General features: G+C 43.2%; 1 protein-coding gene and 1 pseudogene across 1 annotated transcript in view; both read left to right on the top strand.

Annotated features, from left to right (window-relative positions):
- The first annotated feature begins 523 nt into the window (after positions 1-523).
- RNF128 (ring finger protein 128) overlaps positions 524-24,400 on the top strand; it is a 124,957-nt gene continuing 101,080 nt past the window's right edge. The window contains exon 1 of the mRNA XM_074200450.1: positions 524-941. Coding sequence (XP_074056551.1) covers positions 539-941 — 403 coding nt within the window. The 5' untranslated portion in view covers positions 524-538. The remainder of the gene's footprint in view (positions 942-24,400) is intronic.
- Positions 1,614-24,400, top strand: part of LOC141503135 (actin, cytoplasmic 1 pseudogene) — a 37,584-nt pseudogene continuing 14,797 nt past the window's right edge.

The following is a 24,400-nucleotide window of genomic DNA, read 5'->3' as shown; positions in this document are numbered from 1 at the left end:
GAGCCAGCCTCGGAAAACCAGTTTGGTGGTTCGGGGGCCGGCGTCACGTGGGCCCGGCCGGAGTCCGGTTCCGCGTTCCCAGCCCGCGGGGTCCGCCCGGCCGGGACGAAAGCGACACAAGCGCCCCCCCCCCACCCCGGCGCCCAGGCGAAGGCGCTCGCGGCCACGCGCGCCCGTCCCGCGGGGCGGGGGTGGAGGGGTGGGAGGTGGCGGGGAGGCGGGGCGTGCGGGAGCACCCCCCCCCCCGCTCCCCCGGGGGTGGGGCCTGCGCTGGGGGCGTGGGGAGCGGAGCATCTCAAATACGGTGAAATGGAGCCGCCGCCTCCAGAGCCGCCGGGGCCGAGCCGGAGATCACTTACCTGCGGGCCGCTGAAATTTCCAACTTGCCCGCGAGCCGGGGCGCGAGCAGCTCCCGCCGCCTGGCGCCCAGGCCCCAGCGGCCGGCCGCCGGGCCCCGGGCGCTGCCGGCCTGCGCCGGCCTCGGCAGCCCCCTCGGCCTCGGCTTCTCGCTGCCCCGGCGGCCCGCGCTGCAGGCAGCATGAGGGCGCGGAAGAAGCGCGCGCTGCTCGTCCTCCTGCTGCTCGCGGCCCTCTTCCGCAGCCCGGAGGCGTACTCCACCAACGCCTATGTCACCGTCACCTACTTCGACCAGAGCAGCAACCGCTCCACCACCGAGGCGTGCGAGTGCGGCATCTACGGCTTGGCTTCCCCCGTGGCCAACGCGGGCGGCAAAGTGGGCATCCCCAAGAGCGCCAACTTCCAGGCCTGCGACCCGCACACCGAGTTCACCTACAGCCACACTCCGTGGATCGCGCTGATCGAGCGCGGCAACTGCACGTTCTCCGAGAAGATCCAGACGGCCAACCGGAGGGGGGCGGAGGCCGCCGTCATCTACAACGCCCCGGACTCGGGCAACGAAACCCTGCAGATGGCCAATTTCGGTAAGTCGCGAGCCCGGGCGGAGCGTCGCCGAGGGCCGGGACGCGGGGGCCCCGCGCGCCCCTCCCCGCGATCTGATGAGAAGCGGGGGGTGGGGGGGGCGCAAGGAACGGACTTGCCCTTCCACTTGAGGCGCCCGGGGAGGTGGGGGGGGGGGGGCTGCGTCGCAAATGGTCCGTGATGTCCGCAGCAGGGGCCGCGGGCCGCGGGCGATGGGGCCGGTGCTCCGGGAGGGGCCCGCGCCTCCCTTTGCGCCAGGACCGCTCCGGGCGGCCGTCTGACAGCGTTGCATAATTGTTGCGAACCCAGCGGTGCCTTTCCCGCACACAGGCACGAGAGGGACGCTGCTCCTCGGAGAGCCCCGCAGCTTTCTTAAGTTCGGGATGTCTTTGCGTTTTGCCCTCCGCCGAAGCTGCTCCTGCCAAGCGCTCACTGTGCTGCTGCGTGAATTCATTCGCAGCTTTTAGCTTGACAGTGCGGGCGAAAATGACGGGAAACTTCATGCCGCTGTTTGGGTTGGGGGGGAGATTCTCGTCGGAAACACTGAGGCGAAAAGTGGGTACCGAGTCCGGATCCGGCGCCACTGCGAAGGGGATTTAAGGGTTGGACCCCCCCCCCCCATGGGATGATTTTAATGGGCGTAAGGAATTCCTGGTGACAAAACCCCTTCCCCCATGCGGATCGACACCCACTGTGCAACTGGTTGTGTCCGGGAGCTGGGAGAGCGCAATGACTTGTCCTGTCTTACACAGGCACTGGGAGTCAGAAATCGAATTCGAACCCCGGCTTTTTTTTCCGCTCTTCCCCGCGCTAGGCTGACTCTCGTGAGCTTGTGAGAGCCTTGGACCGTCAAGCGGACCTTGCTCACATTGCCGTGCAGAAGTCATTGCGGAGTGCATTCTTCGGGGTCTTTTACGTTGCCCCTCGCACTGCATGGCATCCGCGTTTGGACTGGGCTCGGGATGTTTCTCCCTCATTGTCCGAGAAGGAAAGCCGTGGGGGTTGGGCAGAACGTCCGGGTCCGCCGGGGCAGCCCGGCGCCTTGCCGTGCAAGCCATAGTCTCAGCTGGACCCCTGACAGGGGAAGATGTTTCCCCAGGGTCCCTCGAGCCAGAACCTCGCCTGCCCCGCCAGCAGGTTCACCACGCCCAACTGGTTCTCACAAATCCGTAATAGATCTAGGAACTATGTGCCACGCACGCTGTGCCGGGGAAGTACACGGGAGGAATCGAGCAAGACAAGTCTCTGTCGGGTTAGCTTCTAGCAAAGGCACTGGTCCGGAGATCTCACTGGCACAGACAGTTTCTTCATTCAGAAACTCCCTGTGCCCATACAGACCTGGCATCTAGTCTATAATTCTTGGAGAACTGGAATAGCTAGAGCATTGAAAAAAAAGGTGAAATGAGTTAGCCAAGGCCACACAGTCTGGGGGCAGGTCTTGGTGGCTTTGGGGCCGGCTGGCTTTCTAGAGCTGCCTCTGTATAGTAAGTACCTACAGAAGGAAGGCAAAGCAGTGAGGGAAAGAAGCATTGAGGGCAACCAGGAAAGATTTCCTGAGCTTTGAGTTGCGTCTTACATGATGTGATTCTGGGAGATGGGCATGAGGAGGGAGGGAATTCTATTCGTGAGAGACAACCAGTGCAAAAATAACCACAAAAAACGTGAAGACAAATGGAGCATTCTGTGGTAAAAACCAAAAACCAAAACAAAAAAACAGGGAAAAGGCCAGTTTGACTGGTTCATAGAGTTCTAGAAAGAGAGGCTTTGATGAAACTGGAAACATTGGTTGGGGGTCATATTGTAAAAGGATTTAAATGTCACTTCAAAGTTTATATTTATCTTAGAAGCAATCAGAAGCTGCTGGAATATACTGGGGAAGTGGAGGGGGGGTCAGGCCTGCACTTAAGGAAAATTGCTTTAGCTTGAAGCTGAGAGGAAAATGGATTGGGGTGAAGAGACGACCAGACTTACTAAGAGTCTACTGCAGGAGTCCAGACCAGACGTGATAAAGGCCTGAACAAAGGTGGTAGCCGGAAGTGGAGAGAAAAGATCATATTTGAGAGATGTTTTGACATAGAGATGAAAAAATTCAGAACTGAATTAGGTATGGGAGACAAGAGGGAGCAAGGAGTCCAAGAAAAGATAGATGACGAACCTGGGAGACTGGGAAAATGGAGGCACCTTCTATAAATATAGGACTGTTCAATGGAGAGGAGATTTGGAGGGGGAAGGAGTTGGATTTCGGAATGATGAAGTAAGAAGGAAGCTCAGGATTCTATCTCTGGATAGATAGATAGATGAAGATAGGAAGTGTCTGCACAGATGATAATTGGATCCATGAGAGCTGAGGAAGTCACCTACAGGACAGCGTGGGTAGGGAGACAAGAGAAGACCCAGGACCAGAACCGTGGGCTAAAACCCCCAGTTGGAGGGTTTGATATGGGTGACAAACTGGCCAAAGTGACTTAAAAGGCTAGACAGGTAGCAGGGGAACCAGGAGGGAGAAATGATCCCAAAACCCAGAGAGGAAAGGGTCCTCAGGAAGAGAGTAGTCAACAATATTAAATACAGCAGAGATACCAGGAAGGATGAAGAGTGAGGAGAAAAGAGGAAGGGAGAAGGAACAAGCATTGCCTCTCTGTGTGCTAAAAACTTTACAAATATTTTCTCACTGGATCAGACGATGGGCAAATTTAGAGATGACAGTTTCAGTTGCAAGTCAGATTGCAAAATGTGGAGGCAAGTGAGAGGAGAGAAAATGGAGGCAGCAAATGTAAATGGCATTTCCTAGGAGCTGTCTTAAGGGGATGGTGGGATTTAATGTCAATATTTTGAAGATGAGGAAGACCTGGACAAATTATTTGAAGGCAACAGGGAAGGAACCAATAGATAGGGAGGGATTGAAGATTTCAAAAAAGAGTGAGTATGATTGAGGGGGATTTGATGGGGAAAACAAATTCAAGGGCACATAGAGAGCAGTTATCCTTGGCTAGGAAGAAAGCCATCTTGTTATCAGAGTCTGGGAGAAGGAGGGAGGAGATAGTGGGAGATGATGTCAAGGTGTTTTGAGATGAAAAGAAAGGGAAAAGAGCGAGCTCATAGAAAATGACCTCCATGTTTTTCTCTATCACTCACTGGTGTAGGAAACAAATTCCCTTAACCAATGCATACAATTTACCATCTTGGGGACACTGACAAATGAAGTGGCTTGTTTGGTGTATGTTAGAAGCTTGAATTTTCAGGTCTCCCTACTTCTCAAGTCAGGGAACCATTGGGCAAATTGAGTGAGAAGCAGAGGACTTCTGATTTTTGACCTTGTCTCCTTCTCCCTCTGAGCCTCCTAGCAACGTCTCAAGCTGGGAATCTCCCAAAGGTCCACTCTCCATCCACTCTCATTCTCCTCTCTATTCATCCTCAGCTGCCGACATTCAAGGCTTCTCTCTCCACCACTCAACTGAAACTATTTTGTTGACAAAGGACACTGATAAGTATTCCCCCAAACTAATGAGCTTTTTCCAGCCACCATCCTTTTTGACATGGTAGACCAGTCCCTCTTTCTTGATTCTAAACTGCCTGCTCAGCACTCTCCACTCTCTGTTCACTGTTCCCCAAACCCCTACCTTTCCTTAACTATCTTTGCTATTCCTTATCCTGTCTCCTCTCTTGATTTTTCACAGTATACATTTCTACTTTGCTCATTCTCGATATTCTCTGAATTCCCCCTCCCCTCCCCTTTTCCTGGTCCCTAAGTGGAAGCATCTCCCAAGGCTCCATCCTCAATCCTCTTCTCTTTTGTTTCCCTTGGCGGTCTTATCCCTTGGCTTCCACATTCTCATATTTGCAAACGATTCCCAAATGTATATTTCTAGCAATAACATCAGTGTGGAGTCCCATTTCCCACTGTCTGCTGTTGGACTTGGAATCTGAAAGTCCATTCAAATCGTGCCTCAGATATAAACCTGCTATGTGACCTTTGGCAAGTCACTAGATCTTTTTTCAGTCTCAGTTTATTAATCAATCAAAATGGGTATAATATAATAGCACCTTCATCTCAATAGCTCCTCTTTGCCTAATTAATAAATCCCAGCCTTCCAAATTGACATTCCAGGTGCTATATAATGTAGTTCTAATCTGCCTCTCCAGTTTTTCATGCTCTTATTCCTATACTCTGCACTCCCTGCAAACTGAATTCCTTGCTGATCTCCAAACTTTCTCTAGCCCCGTGTTTTTCTTCCTGTCATTGCCCATACATGGAATCAACCCTTACCCAATAGGCCTCCATTTTGCCCATTGAAATCCTATTCATCATTTGATGTCCAAGATATACAACCAACCAACAGAAATATATATGACCATGATTCATTTCCTGGTAGACAAGGGGGCAGAATGACTAAAGCCCTGGGTCTGGAGTCAGGAAAATCTGAATTCAGCTCCAGCCTCAGACACTTCCTAAGTGACCCTGGGCAAGTCACTTAACCACAGTTTGTCTCATCTTCCCATCTGTAATATTGAGATAATAATACAAATAATACAAACACCTACTTCCCAGGTTGTCAAATGAGACAACTGGAAAACTCGCCGTGCTTCCTACAAGATCATGCGTGTTAAATAAATACACGTGGGCAAAGGATATAAACAGCTTTCAAAAGAATTGCAAACTATTACCATAGCTTGGGGATACAAAGGAGATCTGATCCCCTCAGATCCAACCAATCGGCAAAGATAACAGAAGGCTGCACTAGTCCATTGTTTGAAGGACTAGTGGAAAGACAGACCCAATAATATATTGTTGGGGAAGCTGTAAAAAAGCAATCTGGAATTATACAAATAAAGTGGTTACAATGGTAGTATCCTTTGACCCAGAGAAATCATTGCTTGGTTTATACCCTAAGGAAGATAGAGATGCAAGTAAAGGTTCTATAGACATCAAACCATTCATGGCAGTTTTTTGGGGTTTTTTTTTGTGGCAGCAAAGGAGATGCCTATAGATTGGGGAATGGTTAAACAAATCATGGTACACGAATGTCATAGAATATTCTCCGTTATCAGAAACAATGAATATGGATACAAAGATGCATTAACCGATGTAGAATGAAACAGAGACATTAAACAATATTCCCAATGACTAGAGCCATGTAAATAAAAATAATTGGAAACAAATGTTTCAAAATTATTCAAAACAAAACAAAACAAAACAAGCTTGGACCTAAAGAGGAAACTATGTGTTGTTGACACTTCTCACTACTCAGCAGAGGTATATATAGGGGTAGGGCGGGATGGGGTGCAATGGGGGTGGAGGGCCCCAGAGATGGAGAATTGCATATAATGTCAGATTTTTCCATACGTTGGTAATTTTTTGCTGAAATTTCTTTCATTTAAATTTTTTTTGTTGTCACAAGGGTTGGCTCTCTGAGAGGGGAAGGGGAAGAGTCTGGCGGGTAAGCGATTATATAGTGCCTATTAGCGGGGGAGCTAAGTGGAATAGGCGATCACCTCCCCCGAACTTTACACATATCTGATTTGATCCTCACAGTAACCCTGTGAGATAGGTACCATCATTATCCTTGTTTTACAGTTGAAGGAACAGAGACAAACAGATGGAGTGACTTGCCCAGAGTGACATGACTTATAAATGTCTGAAGCTGTATTTGAACTCTTATCTTTCTGACTTCAGTTCCAGTCACACTTAATTGCTGTAGAAAACCTAAATGATATAAAAACAAAAGATATCAATGAAAATAAATTGAGGGAAAAAATCTATACCTACCATTTAAGAGCCATTCTAGTTCCTCTTTGAAGCATTTTTGTGATCTACATATGTGAGAATAAGTCGATCCTCCATGATTTGGTTCTTGTCCTTTGTTATCTGAGAAGACCCAAACGGCATTCCTATATTAGAAACAAATTACAGTGTGTCCAACTGTAGCCAACCAAACTAAGAGGAGCTCCTGATGTTTTACTACAGGTCTGTCACCTTCTAGCGTGTGAGTCCCCCAAAGGTAGAGAATGTTCTATTCAACTTTGTATCCCCAAATACATTTAGTTCAATAAGCACCTACTGAGTGTCAGTTATGGGCATGGGTGTCTATCCTGCCTCTGACACACAGTTGTGACTTTAGACAAATGCCGAAGGTAGCTCTTCAAAACTTTAGATGCTGATTTGGATTGGTATAGAAAAAAATATAGACAATTCTAAGTCTGGTCCAAACATGGGAAGGTATATGGTAGGCACTAGGGGACACAAAGAGAATAAAAGAGTCTGCCCTCTGGGAGGTTTCTCTCGATGGAATGGATATAATCAAGGACCAGAAGAATATGATAGGTCATGTATAGGGAATCTCAAGGAGGCCAGATTGATCAGAGTGGTGAGTCTGTAAGAGGGAATCATAGGAAATCAGTCTAGAAAGATAGATTGAAACCTATAGATTGCAAGAGGCTTTAAACACGAAACAGTAAAGTTGATATTTTTAACCTAGGGCAGTAGGGAACCTCTGCAGATGTTTGAGTTGAGGACTAACATAGTCAGACCTGTAGTTTTAGAATACCAATTTGGCAGTTGTGTGGAGGTTAGATTAGTGAGGAGAGATGGGAAAATGTCCTCAAAAAATCTTTGATGATTTGAATCAAAAATCATTTGACACTCCTCCCATCTGAAATGAAAAGGGTAGAATTTTCCCTTAGAAATATGCACTAAAGGCAAAGATAGTGGTTAAGATCAGAGTATCTTAAGTCTATAGCTGGATGGGAACCTCCTCCAGAGGTCAGCGAGTCCAATGTATTTATTTTACAAATGAGGAAACTGAGACCCATGGGGGTAAAGTCATTTACCCAAGGTCACACAGGTAATAAGTGCTTAGACCGGGATATAAGAAAATAGAATTTATAGAAACTATATCCCAAGAGAAATTCTTGAGGAAATTGGGGGTGCTCAAGCTGGAGAAAAGAAAGTGATCAGGATAACTGTTTTTAAGAATTTGAAGAATTGCCCACGGTAGAGGGATTTGATTTATTTTTTCCTTGAGCGTGACAGGCAGAATGAGGATTTGGAAATTGTTGAGAGAGAGACTCCATTTCCAGATATTGAACTTCCCAGTAGTTGAAGTTGCCCCCAAGTGAAAGGGTAGGATGTCCTAACCTTCTGAACGGTACAGAGTGTTTCACTTTGGGTCCTTTATCCCCACCACTTGGCAGAGTGCTTGGCTTACAGCATGTACTTAGCATATGCTTGTTAGTTGATTGCTTCTTATCCTTGGTTATTGAAGAAGACCAAAATGACATCTCTATGTTGGAGCCAAATGACAGTGTGTCCAACTGTGGCTGATCAGACCAATACAAGCTGGGACTGCTCTACCCCAGGTTGAGTACAAATAGCCCATGTGAACCCCTGGGATGGGTACTCTAGACTTTACCTGTCTCCTATTTCCTTTGAGCTGCTTCCATTCTGCCTTGCTCATAGAGCACAGCTGCCTCTCCGAGGAGGGCACGCCATGCTGGGAGGTCCTGTGTCTCCCATGTTACATAAACATTTGCTTGTTGTCTGCTTGATGGAATAGTCCGACTCCAGAGACATTAAGTTCTCCCTCGTTGCAGGGATCCGAGGGGAGCCTGAGTCCCAGTAGGGTTTGGATGACTTCTAGGGGCCCCCATCAATTTTTAGAGTCTATCTATGAATGATTTTTTGGAACCTCAATTATTTTCTTCATCTTATTTTAGACCTCCCAACAATAACATAAAGCCACTCTTTTCCAACGACTATTAAAATGGACTTTCAGAGTCAAACCCACTGAATTGTGCCATCTAATTTATGCACATCCTTCTGGGAGAGGAGGGGAACACATTGGGATAATTTCAAGCCAGGTAGAGATGGTAGGGAATGAAAACATTATTTTGAAAAGCTTTGGATTTGTTTGTTTTGTTTGAAATCCTCAAATGGACTTTCCAAGGAGACTAATTAGTACAAATATGAGTAAGCTGCCAGATTTCCCAATTGGTGGCAAGGCGCTAAAGGCAAGATGTGTTCAAGCCAAGCCAAACCTTCCAGTAGTCTGGACCTTCTGAATGTAGTCTGAGGGGCACCCACAGAGCTCACACACAATAACCCTCTCCAGTGCTCTTCTCCACATCCAAATCTCCATTCTTCTCCTCATGTAATGCATCTCTCAGAGAGAGCCAAGAGTCATTTTGATTTCAGAAATCCTGGTTTTATTTCAAACAAAAAGCACAGAGAGGCAGAATACAAAATGGGCTCAAAACCCATCTCTGCCACTTTTTACTTTTGTGACCAGGGGCAAGGAACTTCACCCTTGTGGGCTTCAGCATCCTTATCTACAAAATGAGAGGATGAGACCCAATTGACCTCTGAAGTCTCTTCTTCTTAGAAATCGGTGATCCTTGATCCCAGGGTTGTTTTGAGGTTCAAATGAAGTAACAAATCTAAAGTCCTTTGCAAATACAAAAGTGCTAGATAAAGCTGAGGCATCATTATTATTACTACTCTTTGATGTGACCTTGGACAAGTCACTACCCCTCTGTTGGCCTCTGTTTCCTCATCTGTAAAAAGAGAGGATTAGATTAGATGACCTCTGAGGTTCCTTTCTGCTGTAGATCTAGAATCCTAAGGTGCTAACATCCCTGAGCCTCAGTTTCCTCAGTTGTAAAGTGAGGAGGTTGGGCTACATTGACTTTCAAGTTCCTTCTAGCTGTAGAGCTAGGATCTATTTTATAAATATTATTTGTCATGATTTTTTTTTTCCAAATGATGTTCTGTTTCTGAAGGGCTAAAAGGAAGATAGGGAGTTCTGGGTTAGGTTGAAAGCTCACTGAGTCCCATTTCTTCCTTCTCTAAGATGCCTACCTGCTTTATATTGAATTTGGAGGCACTGAAGGCTCCTGGCCTTATTATATATCTAGAAGATAGCAAGTAAATCAACTGAGGGCAAGGATTCTTTCATTTTTGACTTTGTATCCTCATCACCTAGGAAGGGTTTTAAAAGCTCTGTATTTAATTGAAATTTGAGCTCTCCACTCCACTGTATGAGCTTCAATAAACCAGGATAAGGGGCGGCTAGGTGGGGCAGTGAATAGAGCACTGGCCTTGGAGTCAGGAGTGCCTGAGTTCAAATCTGGCCTCAGACACTTAATAATGACCTAGCTGTGTGGCCTTGGCCGAGCCACTTAACCCCATTCCCTTGAAAAAAAAAATCTAAAAAAAAACCAAGAATAAGGGTCTTGTTCTCTAAGTTTCCTCTGAACCTACAATAAGGACCACTACTTAATTTCAAAACTTTCTTAAAGAAGTCTTACAGTAAATCTGGACACCAGGAGGGATGAACTGTACGGGGAGAGATTAGCAAGGATCTAAAGCCTGTGGCTCAGAAAACCCCAGAAAAAAATCTGTTAGATTCATCTCTAATTTGGACAAAGATAATGGAGCAAAAACTTGATAGACAAGTCTATCATAAAACAAGACTGCTATTTTCCGCCTTATCAAAAAATGGTGGCAGACAGGAGTATGATTTTCTTCTTCACCGTTGATTGATCTCAACCCAACACCATACCCATTCCAAATTTCTAGATCAGAATGAAGAAAGCAAATATCCAACTCGATAGGTGTCAATCTCACCTCCTCTGTCTTCTTTCCCTGAAATGTGCCCTAGTGAAGATATTATAAATTAGTCAAATTAACTATCAGGAGCAAAGGAAAAAGCAAGTCAGGGCAGGGTAATTCTGAAAAATGTTGCTATTCTTCTAGAGTCTAGGCCATTGCTATTTTGTATCCCAAGCAAAATCTTTCATCCATCTCTTTTTTGTTAGTGTGGGATTTTAATACCAAATAAATGTGATAAAATCCAAATCTGCTTTTCTAAAAACAAAGGAAAATGTTGCATGTGGGAAGAACATAAATGAGATTTGTGAATTCGGATAATGAGGTAAAATTTCATTGTCTCTTGATCTCTTTCCTGTTCCCCCAGTCTCAGTGTTTCAAATTGCACATTGGATCAGATTGAAGGGCAGAAATAGTAAGGTGGGACATAATAGTAGTAAGGTAACATTTTTTGAGCTCTTTAAAGATTGCAAAACACGTTACATATGTGATCTCATTTGATCCTCACAACAACCCTGGGAGGTAGATTCGATTATTATTTCTATTTTATACCTGAAGCTTAAGAGGGGGAATGGGACTTGCCCAGGATTTCACAACTAGGTAGGATTTGAGGCAGGATTCAAACTCGGGTCTTCCTGTCTAGCACTGTGGCCTAGATTGCCTGCTTCTAGGAGAGTCATTAGGAAGGATGTGATACTAAATACTCAGTGATTTAATCCCTGGATTGGAAAAGTATGCACAATTCCTTTTAGACTTATTGTAAGGACTGCTGTTTAATGTCATATGATGATGGTGATGGATGCATTCATTTCTCTCTATGTTTTCCTCATTTATTTGAGGAATGGCCCCTAAAGGAGTCTCTCCAAACTGGATTTTCTAAGGCAGAACCACTGCCAAATCTTGGACATCAAATTATTAGGCCCTAGACCTGGAGGGGACCTCATTGGTCTTCTAATCCAACTTTCCCTTTTTACAGATGAGGAGACTTGGGCTTACACCCCAGATGAAAGCTTGGACACACTGAAGTGAATGACTTCTCCTTAAGTTTTTAGAGCAGTCTGAATTGGTTCTTTTCATTTATTTTCTTCATTAAATCATGTGTGGAGACGTGTGTCATTTATTACAGATAATCAGTGACCTTAAACCTCTACATTTGCTGTTAAAATGTAGACTAGAATTAAATCATGATTAATTGAATGATTTCTTTGTTAGGGTCCCTGACATTGACAGTGAGGGGAATTCAGGTGAAAACAATTGGCTTAACCAAGTGAATTGGGAACAGACAGATTTGTTAGTCTTTTAGGTATCACCAGTAGAAAAATACAGCACTGAGTATAGGAGATGCTTAGCCAGGTAGCCTTGAATCAAATGAAAATGGCTGAAAGTCCCTTTTTTCTTTTTGTGTGAGGCAATAGGGTAAGAGATTTGCCAAGGTCACCCAGCTAGTGAGTACCAGTCATCTGAGGTCAGGTTTGGACTGAGGACTGGCGCTCTATCTGACCTCCTAGCAGTCCCAAGAAAGTACTTTTGAAACAAAACTGTGGAGTCCAGTGAGAGAGAGGCTCCTTAGAAAACTTGAGACACTGTTGAGTTAGCGGGGTCTCCCAGGAATGTATCACAGGCGCGCAGGTAATGGTGATGCAAATAGCCATAAACTTAAGGGATGTACGGAGAGCTCAGGGGTGGGAAAGTTAATTGCTGAAGGGAAGGAGGAAAGGGAGAACAAGGCTTCATGGAGAAGGACCACTTGTGCTGTGAGCCTAGAAGGATCAGGAGGAGTTTTATTGATTGATTTATTTGGGAATAGTATCTTTTTTTAATTATATATAAAGATTCATTTTTATAAGATTTTGAGTTCTTAGATCAGGAGGATTTTAGCATGTATAAGAGTATAAAAGGAACATTCTAGGTGTAGACATTGGCATGAGCAAGAGGATCTGTCATTCACCTAGGAAAATGAAGGTATATATGTATACATTTGTAGCTAGAGATAGGAATAGGGACTGGAATTGTGATTTTATCAGTATTGGAGCTTATATTGTATTATATATATTATATACACTATATATAACATGTACACATATAGGTCTATGTCTAGGGAATTAGATTTGTTTTTTCATTGACATAGAGGGAAACTCCTACTAATTCTTATGGACATCTCCTTTGTAGGTTAGAGGGTTAGAAGTTGCCTGGGCATGCTGAGAGTGACTTGTCAAGGGTCATATTGCTCAGTTTGGGACTAGAATAGTCCAGTGTATCAGTAGGTCTGAGACAGTATTAGAATTATGACCATGGAAACAGGCTCCCTCTTCCCCTGCCTCACTTCCAGTTTATCAAATTCTGGCTTCAATATGTTCTATGTTCGAATAAATGTGAAAAAGACCAGAGAGAGTTCAGAGGAAGCAAATACAAATTATTGATGGCTCGAAATTAGGATCTTAACAGAAAAACTGGAAGAATTTGGCTTCTCTGGTGCTAGAGGAATGAATGCTGGGCCCAGCGGCATCTGGCCTGGATCAACCTGTGAGAAACTGTAACCTTAGCCAAGAACCTTTTGGGGCCTAATCTTCTCACAGAATGTGGTAGCCAGGGCATGTAAGAGGAAGAGCAACTAAAAAAACATGGACTAGTCCTCGATTCGTGTTCTGTTGGATGCCCCAAAGCTCTATATGAACTGAGTCTGGAGGGGAGAGTGGGATGGGGTGGGGGGAGCCACACAAGGGGCTCTTTTTTTGAGTCTTTTGGAGAAAAGTTGAGATCCAAAAAGCATAATGGTCCCACTGTCCTTCATGACTATCAGAGAGTCACCATCAACACCTCAGGCCTTCCAGACATTTGAATGTCGGGTCAGTCAAGCTCAAATGAACATCCAGGAAAACCTTGAGTCTCATCAGAACTTGGGGAGAGGTGGAATGGGACTGAAAGTAGAGGGACTTATTAATGTACATCTATGGATTTCAAGTCTTTTGAACATGAACTTGTGAAAACAACTCCTACAGCCTTCTGGCCCCAGCCCCAGTCTTGAAGCCTGTTAGAGCTGGATTAGCCCAGGCTTCCCTACAAAGCCCAGCCTGGGCATTTGTCCAGTTGCCTGGACAGAGTGGTGGAGGGAGCTATTTAGAGATTAAAGGGCAGAAAAATTTGTTTATAAACTCCCAGGGGAGGAAGTGCTCTTTACCAATGCAGGTCATCACCTCCTCTGCCCCTTGTCTAGGGAATGAAGAAGTGATTTGGCTGGTGTAGCAGAGATTTAGACTTGAATCCAAGTCTTCCTGGCTCCTTGCCCTCTATTATCAAATTGAGACTAGACTCTAATTTCTCTCTGCGAAGCACTATAATTTCTTACTAGGAAAGGAACAAGTATTTATTAAGCACCTAATATGTTCCAGACACAGTGATAAGCAGTTTACAATTCCTCTCTCATTTGATCCTCACAACAACCTTGGCAGGTTTGTTGTTCCTTCATTTTTCAGTCACGTCCAACTCTCCATGATGGCATTTCAGGTTTTCTTGGCAGAGATATTGAAATGATTTGTCATTTCCTTCTCCATCTCATTCTATAGATGAGGAAACTGAGGCAAGCAGGATGAAATGACTTGCCCAGGGTCACAAAGTTAGGAAGCATCTGGGGTCACATTTGTACTCAGGTCTTCCTGAGTCCACAACCAGTACTCTGTAATGAAAGAGAAATGTTTTGATGATTACACCTCCTGGCACAGTGGTAATAGCCATGGATTTGTAGCCATAGACTTGGATTCAAAACTCTCTGTACCTTAGACCAATTATTTCTCCTTTCTTGACATCAGTTTCCTTTTGGGTAAAAGTGAGGTTGGACTAGATGGTCTCTGTGATGCCTCCTAACCCTAGATCTAGGATTATGGGGAATTTTACATATCTTATCTTTAATTACATTAATTATATTACATATCTCTCTTATTTGATTCCTACAATAACATGGTGGGGCGGGGGCTATTTGTTTAAATTTTACAGATGAGGAAACTGAGGCTAAGAGTGGGGAAAATGATTTATCCAAGATCATTTCCTCAGGCACAGCTACGAAATGCCCGGGGTAGGATTAGAACTTGGATCTTCCTGACTTCAAGTCTAGCACTCTGTCCACTTGGTCACCTACTGGCCTGCATGGCTAGAATTAGAAAGTGACTCTCTATTGATGACTGCTGGATAGACCATAAGGCTTTCACTTTAGTCAGCAAAAAAGTATCCACATTACCAGTACTAAAAAAACAGATGACAGCACCCAAGGAAGTTGGATGGTTAGAACTTGGGACTAAATCTAATAAGATGGAACATAAAAGGGATAAATGAAAAATCTGTCTTGACTTCAAAAAATCTACAGGTACAACATGGCAGAGTCGCGCTTAGATTTTAGTGCATCTGAAAAAACATTGGAGGGTTTTAAGGGACCAGCTACAAGCTCTGTTTGAGCTGCTAGTTTGGTGTTGGTGTGGCAGTCAGGAAAGCTAAGTAAACATTAGGCTACATGAAGAGAGTCATAGCATAACATCCAGGAATAAAGGGAGACTCCTACAATGCACTGGACGGCCCACATTCACTCTGGGCATCACAGTTGAGGAAAGAGAACAGGTGAAGGAGAACTGAAGCGATTTGACCTAGAAAAGGAAAGCTTTAGGAGGGACATCATTGGCTTCAAGTATTTGAAAACACAAAATTTGTCCCAGCTGTCTCCAAACAGTATAAGGACAATGACAAGAAGCTGCAGAGAGGCAAATCCAGACTTAGGTCAGGAAAAAATTCCCATCAATTAGTCACTTATTCCCAAGTATGTATTAAGTTCCCCCTAAAGCAGTAGGGATTCAAAGAAAGACCAAAAAAAAAAGGTTCCTGCTCTCAAGGAGCTCACAGTTTAATGAAGGGGGCATTATGCAAACATATATAAAAGCAAGAAATATACAGGATAAATTGGAAATCAACTCAGAGGGAAGGCACTAAGATTAAGGAGGATAGGGGAAAGTCTTTTTGGAGCAGGGAGGACTTGGAGACTGGAAGGAATTGGGGGAATCTGGGGGCAAAACATAGGAAGGAGAGAGTTCCAGGCAGTGGGAACAACCAGAAAAAGGGAGAGAGCCATGCTTGAGGAATAGCCCGGAAGCCAGTGCACTGGACCAAAGTTCTTGGAGAGGAATACATCATAGGGGGAGGATGGGACTGGACTATGAAGGATTTTTAAAAGTCAAACAGAAGGTAATAGGGAACCACTGGGGTTTATTGAAAAGGGGGTGGTGACATGAGGTATAATAAGATCAATTTGGCAATTGAATGGAAGATGGATTAGTGTAGGGAAAGAAGCAAGGAGACCAACCAGAAGGTTACACAAATCGTCTAGGTGTGAAGTAAGGGTCTGCACCAGGATGGCAATGTCAGAGGAGAGGGAGAGAAGGGGGCATAGAGGAGAGGTATGGTGAAGGTAGAAATGCCAAAACTGGACACAATGGGACATGGGGGATGAAAGAGAATATAGGAATTGAGGATTGAGGAACTGGGAGGATAGTGGTATCCCCAACAGTAACAGGGAAATTAGGAAGAAGGAGAGATTAACTGGGGAAGATAATGAATTTCTTTTGGATATACTGAGTTTAAGATGTATTTTAGTTCAAGATATCTAATAGGTAATTGGAAATGAGAGAATGGGATATCATGAGATAGATAGGTTAGGACTAGACAAACAGATGTGAGGATTATTTGCATAGATGATTCCAGGGGATGATTAGAATTGTAAGAATCATCACTCCTTGTCTCCAGCCTCAGAAGAGGTGTCTCTACTCCTTGCTAAGGCATCTACCCTTCCTTTCACCCTTTCTGTCTGATCCAGGGCCCTGATCTAGAAAATATCTCATCTCATCCAGGTAGTTGTTAATGGTTCATTGTAATAACAAATCATAAGTGTTGGAGAGATTGTAGGCGAACAGGCACACTAATATACTATTGGTGGAGCTATAAATTGGTCCAAACATTCTGCAAAGTAAATTGAAATTATGCTCAAAAAGCAGTTTTATGTTGTTCATTTCAAAATTTTTCATTTTATTAAGATTTGTCAACTTGTTCATCTCTTCAAAGAACCAACTATCACTTTAGACATTTCTACAGTCCTTTTCTTTTCCGTTTTACTCATTTTCTCCTTCAAGATTTTCCTTTTTTTTGCACATTTGTGGTTTGTTTATTTGATTCTTTAATTTTTTTAATTCACGTTCAGTTCATTAACCCTCTCTTTTTACTATTTTGTTAACGTTTATTTTCAGAGATAGAATTTGTCCCCTGAGGATTGCATCCCAGAAATCTTGGTATGATGTCCCGTCATTGTTCTCTTTCACACAAGTATAAATTGCTTCTAAGATTTTTTATTATTGTTAAGTCCCCTTTTAGATTTTTTTCCCTCTTGCTTGTGTTTCCTGTACTCAGTACTAATTGCTTTACATAATGGTCTCTAAATGATGAGTTTAATATTTTTTTCTTTTTGACATAGCACAAGGTTGATTTGGGGTAAAGATACCATTTGGTACCAAGAAATATGTATATTCTTTAAATGTTCTCACACAGGAGAAATGAGTATTTATGATCTCCAAAAAGTTTGTTCACTTCTATATTATCTGTGTTGTCTACATTTCCATTAGATTTATCCAGCTCTAAGAGATAAACACTAAAGTCTCCTTCAATCATTGAGGCTATCTGTCTTTCTGCTGTTCAGATAACTTTTCCTTTGCAAATTTAGATTCTATGCCATTTGATGGATATGTATAGTATTGAGTTGTAGTTGTCATTTTCTGTGACACTTTTAAGCATAACTGAGCTTCCTGTATGTCCTCTCTTGACATTATAAATTTTTATTTTTGTCTTTTCTGATAGCACAGTTGCAACTCTAGGTTTTTTGCAATCACTTGATGCATAGTAAATTTTGTTCCATTTCTCTCTCATTTTTCATTTCTCATTTATTTTTTTCAGTGTTCTCTCGCACAAAAATCTGAGTTTTGTTTTCTTTACTAATTTTGCTTCTCATTTTATTGGATGATTAATCCCCTCACATTTAAGATTTCGATTGTTATGCTTGTGTTTGCAACCATTTATTTCTTTTGTCTAGACTTTTATCCCCTCTACTTTGAAGTCAGTACTCTGTCCTTAACTTTTGTTTACACTAAGACAATGTATGTCTTGACCCACAAGCACCCACTCAGTTTACCTGCCCTATCTCAAGTCACCACTTTACTAAATTGTTAATATCTCTTTCTTTCTTTTGATCTATTTATACATTTCTCTTGTTCTTTTCACACTTCTCTTTCCTTGACCAACGGGTTTGTGATTCAGAATCAACCTCCTCAACCTCTTAATTTCTAAATCATATTTCTTGCTATGTTCTTTTCCAATAAGTTCTCCTTTTCTTTTCCCCTCTAATTTCTATTCCATTTCTCTCCATTTCATGTTCCTTTGTTTCTCTCTCTCTCTCTCTCTCTCTCTCTCTCTCTCTCTCTCTCTCTCTCTCTCTCTCTGTAGCTCATAAGGATTTTGTAATACCCAGTTTGAACTTCCTTCTCCATTCTATTTCTTTATTATTGAACATGTAGATCTTACCCCATCCTCCCTTTGTTCTTTTGTCTCACTTTGGGAAATACCTCTTCATGAATGTTAACACTATCATTTGGTGGAAAAGAATCTGAGTCATGAGAACCAGTCTTATTCTTGCCCTTGCCTGAGCACTCACCACACCCTGTCTCTGGGTCTCTATCCCCCTTACCTCTCTGAGTGCTGGTTATCCTTGGGGATTTCTAAGCCCCTTTTCCCAGAGTAGGATACAATTCTAGGCAACAAAACCCTTTTCTTGGAGATGTTCTCCTAATAGATAAACTCTCCCCATATAAAAGCTATTAGAAATTCCCCTGCCTAGGGGTCAGCTAGGTGGGGCAGTGGATAAAGCACCGGCCCTGGAGTCAAGAGTACATGGGTTCAAATCCAGTCTCAGACACTTGATAATTACCTAGCTGTGTGGCCTTGGGAAAGCTACTTTTTTGCCTCCTCATCCCAGTCTCTCCTCTCCATCGTTTTGATTCTTTTCTCCTGAAGGCCCCCATCTTGTAGAGAGATTATAAGCATTACTATCACTTTTCTATTCACGTACAAACTGCTCATGAATGACTCTCCAGCTCTCCTCGTCTTACCTCCCCTCTCCTGTTGGCATGCGTGGCTTCCCACTGTGATCAATCCTCCCACAAAAGATAGGAATTCACTTACTGGGATCACTGGATTTAGTCGATGGAGCGTTCATTCAGTTTGTCCTTCCCTTCTCCTGATTCTTTAAATTACCCTTAAATCTTTAGCCCCTTGGGTCCTTTTTGTCCCTTAATGTTCCCTATCTGTTCTTTTCTTTTAAAAACACCAGCTTAAAAATAATGTGACAGAACTGATTTCATTAGGTTATCTCTTCTTGATAATTGTATTTATTTGCCTATATTGTTTGCTGTTTGTGGTGGTTTCTAGACATTTATCCATGATAAATTGCTACCCATTCAATTTAGCTCAATCAACAGGCATTGTTTAACACCTACTAGGTGACAGGCAGGTCACCAAAGTAAAATAATACCTGTTATAAATGAACTTAGATTCTCTGGGAGAACTAAAACATAAATATGAATGTATATCCAAAGTAAAGTAAATGCCAGGTATTGGGTGAAGGTGCCAATAGCTGTGGAATGAGGCAAGGTTTCCTGGTACGAGAGAGAGAGAGAGAGAGAGAGAGAGAGAGAGAGAGAGAGAGAGAGAGAGAGAGAGAGAGAAACAGAGACAGAGACAGAGAGAGAGAGGCAGGCTGGAGAGATAGGTTAAAATTGGGTTGTAAAGGGCTTTTAAAGCTAGTCTGAGGAGGTTATATTTTACCCCACAGGCAACAGGGAGCCACTGGAATTTCTTGAGTAGGAGAGCAACATAGTCAAACCTGCACTTAGGGAAAATCACTTTTGGAAGCAGGGTGAAGGATAAACTGAATTAGGGACCGATTCAAAGTAGGAAGATCAGTTAGCAAATTCGCATTTATTGAGGTGAGGGGTTGAACTTAAGTAGTGCTTGTATGATTAGGAAAAAAAGGCCTGGCATTCAAGTAGTACTGTATGAATTTAAACCGCAAGATTTTGACAACTGGAAGGACTGCTAGGGGGTGCTGCGCCCTCCTTGATGTCAGTAGGACCTGAATTCAAATGTGACCTCACCTAGGAGCTGTGTGACCCTGGGCAAGTTACATAACCTTAATTGCCTTTAAAAGGAAAAGATTTGGCAATTGATCAGGTAGGTAGGGTGAGGGAGAGTGAAAGAATTAAGGGTTTGGTATTTTAGACATCACTAGTAATTTTGTGGAGAGAACAATTTCATTTGGTTAATGAGGTTGGAAGCCAGATTGCAAGGAGTTAAGGAGTTGAAAGTGGAAGCAATGAGTATAGAGGTATTTTTTTGGTTGGGAGGCAGGGTTCCCCTAGAAGGATAAAGACTTGGAATGGTAGCTTGGGAGGACAGTAGGATCTAGTGAAAATTTTAGGGAGAATGTGAGCATATTTGTAGACAGTAGAGAAGGGGCAACAGATAGGAAGAGACTGAAGATTATTGAGAGGGAAATCTGAAGGACAATGAAGAAATGAATGAAAAAGCATTTATTTGGGGTGAATCAGAATAAAGTGCTGGCGATACAAATAGAAAAGGCTAGATGATGATTGCCTTGCAGCAATTTGCACAAGGGAGATGACACAAAGAAAGTTACCATGAGAGTAGACAAGAAGACCCAGAAGTCCCTAATGTGATACCATTACCGTAAGTAGTTGAGATGTCAGTGCTAAGGACTTCAGGGGATAGGCACCTGTGAGTGCCCCACCAGAGAAAGGATGATGGTATCAAGGGTAGGAGTAGAAGAACTGATCTCTTCACTAGAGACTTAAGGAGGAGAGGCTGGGAGATGATGTGAAATGGAGGGAAGAGGAACAGATGGAGGTCAGAGTAAATGACTTCTATTTTCTCAGGAAAATATAAAGTGAGATCCTCAGCTGAAGGGAGGAGAAAATAAATGAGACTTGAGAGAAAAGAAGGTTTGGAACTATTGCTATGGGGGATCAGAAGAAAGAACCATTTGGAAACAAGTGAGAATAGTATCCAGGTCACCTCACTAGTATCAGAGGCAGGATTTGAACCTTCATCTTCCCTGATCCATGCTGACTCCCAATGAAAGTCATCAAATAAGCTATTTTCCAACAATAACAGAGAAAGGCTAGCAACTGGAAACCATAGCCAACTCTTGTGTTAACTTTCCATTTTCAATGGAGGCTTCCTGTTACACATTATAGTAGTGAACAGGAAGGAAAGAATGGGCAATGATAGAAAAGGCCCTGGTCTTGTCTTGATTGTAGATAGATAAAGTAGCATGACATCTTGGCTAGAGCTGTACAGTTGGATCTAGGGAGACTTGAGTTTGAATTCCACCTCAGGCCCTTTTAGGTGTGTGATCTCAAGTCCCTCCCCTCTCTGAGCTTTTTTCCCTCATCTGTTGGAGTAAGGTCCTGTCTGGCTCTTAATCTAGGCCCCTATAAAACACTCATTAAAGTGAAGGTTTCATTGAAACTTGTTTTTAAAAATTTATTTATTTTGAATTTTACAATTTTCCCCCTAATCTTGCTTACCTCCCCCCACCCCCACAGAAGGCATTCTGTTAGTCTTTACATTGTTTCCATGGTATACACTGATCTCAGTTGAATGTGATGAGAGAAATCATATCCTTAAGGAAGAAACATAAAATATCAGAGATAGCAAAATTATAGAATAAGATAGCAGTTTTTTTTAAAGTCTTTAGTCTTTGTTCAAATTCCACAATTCTTTCTCTGGATACAGATGGTATTCTCCATCGCAGACAGCCCAAAATTGTCCCTGATTGTTGCACTGATGGAATGAGCGAGTCCATCAAGGTTGATCATCACCCCCATGTTGCTGTTAGGGTATACAATGTTCTTCTGGTTCTGTTCATCTCTCTCAGCATCAGTTCATGGTAATCCTTCTAGGCTTCCCTGAATTCTCATCCCTCCTGGTTTCTAATAGAACAATAGTGTTCCATAACATACATATGCCACAGTTTCATTGAAACTTAATGCAATAACAAATGCAAAATTGCTTGCCTTCTCAATGAGGGGAGGGTTAGAATTTGGAACTCAAAATTTAAAAAAAGTTTAAAATTGTTTGTACATGTAAAATCTGGAATCAAAAGGACTTGAATTCAAATCCTCAGACAAGTGTCTGACTAGGCAAGTCACTTAGTTCTGCCTAAGTTTCCTCATCTATAAAATGAGCTGGAGAAGGAAACAGGAAACAACTCCAGTCTCTTTGACAAGAAAATCCTAAATGAAGTCACAAAAAGTTGGCTAGGACTGAAAATGATTGAACACCATGTAGAAGATGAAAGTCATATATGAAGAACCCTAAAAAGACTAGTATGGTTGAACCACATAGTATGTGAAAGAGACTAAGGTCTTAGACTGAAAAGATAGATTGGAGCCAGGTTATAAAGAGCTTTGGATGCCAAAAAAAAAAAGGTTTTGTGCCTGATTGAAGAGATGACCGGTAACCCCTGGAGTTGATTGAGCAGGGCAGTGATAAAATCAGCTCTGTGTTTGGCAGCACATGTGGAACATGAGGGCTTAGACACCACTTAGAGGTCAATGAAATCATCCAGGTAAGAGATGAGGAGGGTCTGCATGAGGATTGTGACAGAGTGAGTAGAGAGAAGGGGATGAAGGTAAGACTAGATTCGTCCATAGAAATGTCAAGCATCCATAGCACTGTGCGGAATGAACCCCATCAAATTTAAAATGGAGAAGGTTCAATAGTGTTGTACAAACACAAAACAATGAAAAAAATCAATTTGGGAAAACGTAAACTCTGTAGTTACTTCTGTAAGGACCATCATCCCTACTGGACCATAAGCTCATTGAGCTCAGGGATTCCGATCTTGGTCATCCTTGGCTCTCCCTCTTCAACTCTCCATAGCAGGCCCTCTAACCTGTTCCTTGAATGAGTTTAGAGAATTGACCAACTAACATATTCCCATTTTTTATCCCCTCTAGTCACAGTTGAAAGGTACCTTTATGTAGACAACATAAGTTGGCAGTGATCAGGGACCACATTGGCTGCTGCTGAAGAAAATAGGTTCTGTTTAATACCAGAGGCAAATCCTCTTTGCAAACAATCAGGCGGGGACAAACATTGGGTTGAAAAAGGACACATTTTACAAAAAAAAATGGCTTTGGAATTAAAATTCATGCAACTGGTAAGAGAAAGGAAAAAGCCATACTTGAGACTGGAAAAGGTCAAAAATTGTAATGTTTCAGAACTGGGAAGGACCTAAGAGGTCATGAGATAATAGGTTCCTAGGTCTAGAACTGACAAGGTCCTCAGAAGCCAGCTAGTCCAACCCCCTCATTTTACAGAGGAGGAAACTGAGGCCCAAGGAGGCCAAGGTACTTGCTCAAGGTCATGGAGGATCAGAGATCCAGAGCTGGAACAGATCTCAAAGACCATCTAGAGAGTCCAACTCCTTCATTTTACTGAAATCCAAGAGTGGGGAATGCCTTGCCCAAGTCACTTGAACCCAAGATGCCACAGATCAGAGGGTGAGAAATGAACATAGGCCCTTTGAATGCAAAGCTAGTGGATTTTCCACTGAACTACTCTGTCAAGTTATTCAACTTCTACTCCAGCACAAATCTCAACTTGAACGACCTGAACAAAAGGTCATTCGACTTGTTCTTAAGGAACTGCATTGATGAAGTCAAGAGCACTGTTGGACAGTTCTGATTATTAGGATGTATTAAATTTGTTCCCCTGAATTTTGTTTTTTTCCGCATAGAATCTCTCCTTGCCTGTTGCTGCCCGGCAACCAGTTAAGCCTAAAGAGAACTTTGAAGGCTCAGGCATGATGCAAACACCATGAACCAAGGAGAGAGAGAGGTGGAGATAAAACCCTAGGGGCCTTAAGCCCTGGAGTCGTGCTCTGTCTTGTTTATACATCCTGTAAGCTGAGTCACCAGCAGTTCGGCAAGGTCTCCCCTGAGGACAAGCTGTGGAAGACAATTGTGCTTTTTATTACCTTGGGATGAAAAAAGAGAGAAAGGAAAAAAAAATCATCCCAACCCCTGTAACTTTTGAAACCTCCAACGTGATTTTCCTCCCACTTCTCCAGTTATCTCTTTATCTTCTCAGGGACCATCTTGTGTTCCTTTGGCCAATCTCAAATGCCCTCCGCCTCTTCACCAATTCCTGTCCCTTCCAGCCTTCCACACCCCACCAAAAGATCCCCTATTCCAGCAAGTGTACCCCAGTTCCTTTTGATAGAGTCATTTCTTTCCTCTGCATCTTCTCATCACTCGCCTGCTCAGTTTGCACCATTATTTTGCCCAGTTGGGGTACATTTCAGGACCGATCTTTTTATGCATGACTCCCATGTATCTGTAATGGCTACCCCATAACAGGACCAAAGAAAGTTAGAATCAGGAGGAACCCCAAAAGGCATCAAGTCCACCAAGCAAAAGGAACTTGAAATCCTTACACAAGGAGAAGAGAGAATGCAGGGGAGACAAACCAGCTGTTTTCTATATTTGAAAGGCTGTAATATGAACGAGGGGTCAGGTTGTTGGGCTTGGCCCTTAAGGAGCAATGGAGGGCAAGTCACAAAGAGACAAATTGAGGCTTGATGTCAGTAAAAACTTTCCTAATAGTTAGAGCTGTCTGAGTGTAGTCTTAGATCTTGAGCTGTCCAAAAGGGGACTGGGCAGTTTCCTAAAGGTGGTGAGTTCCCTCTTACTAGAG

Source organism: Macrotis lagotis, chromosome X (assembly GCF_037893015.1).
Source record: "Macrotis lagotis isolate mMagLag1 chromosome X, bilby.v1.9.chrom.fasta, whole genome shotgun sequence".
NCBI lineage: Eukaryota > Metazoa > Chordata > Mammalia > Peramelemorphia > Peramelidae > Macrotis > Macrotis lagotis.
This window is presented reverse-complemented; position numbering and strand designations above follow the sequence as displayed.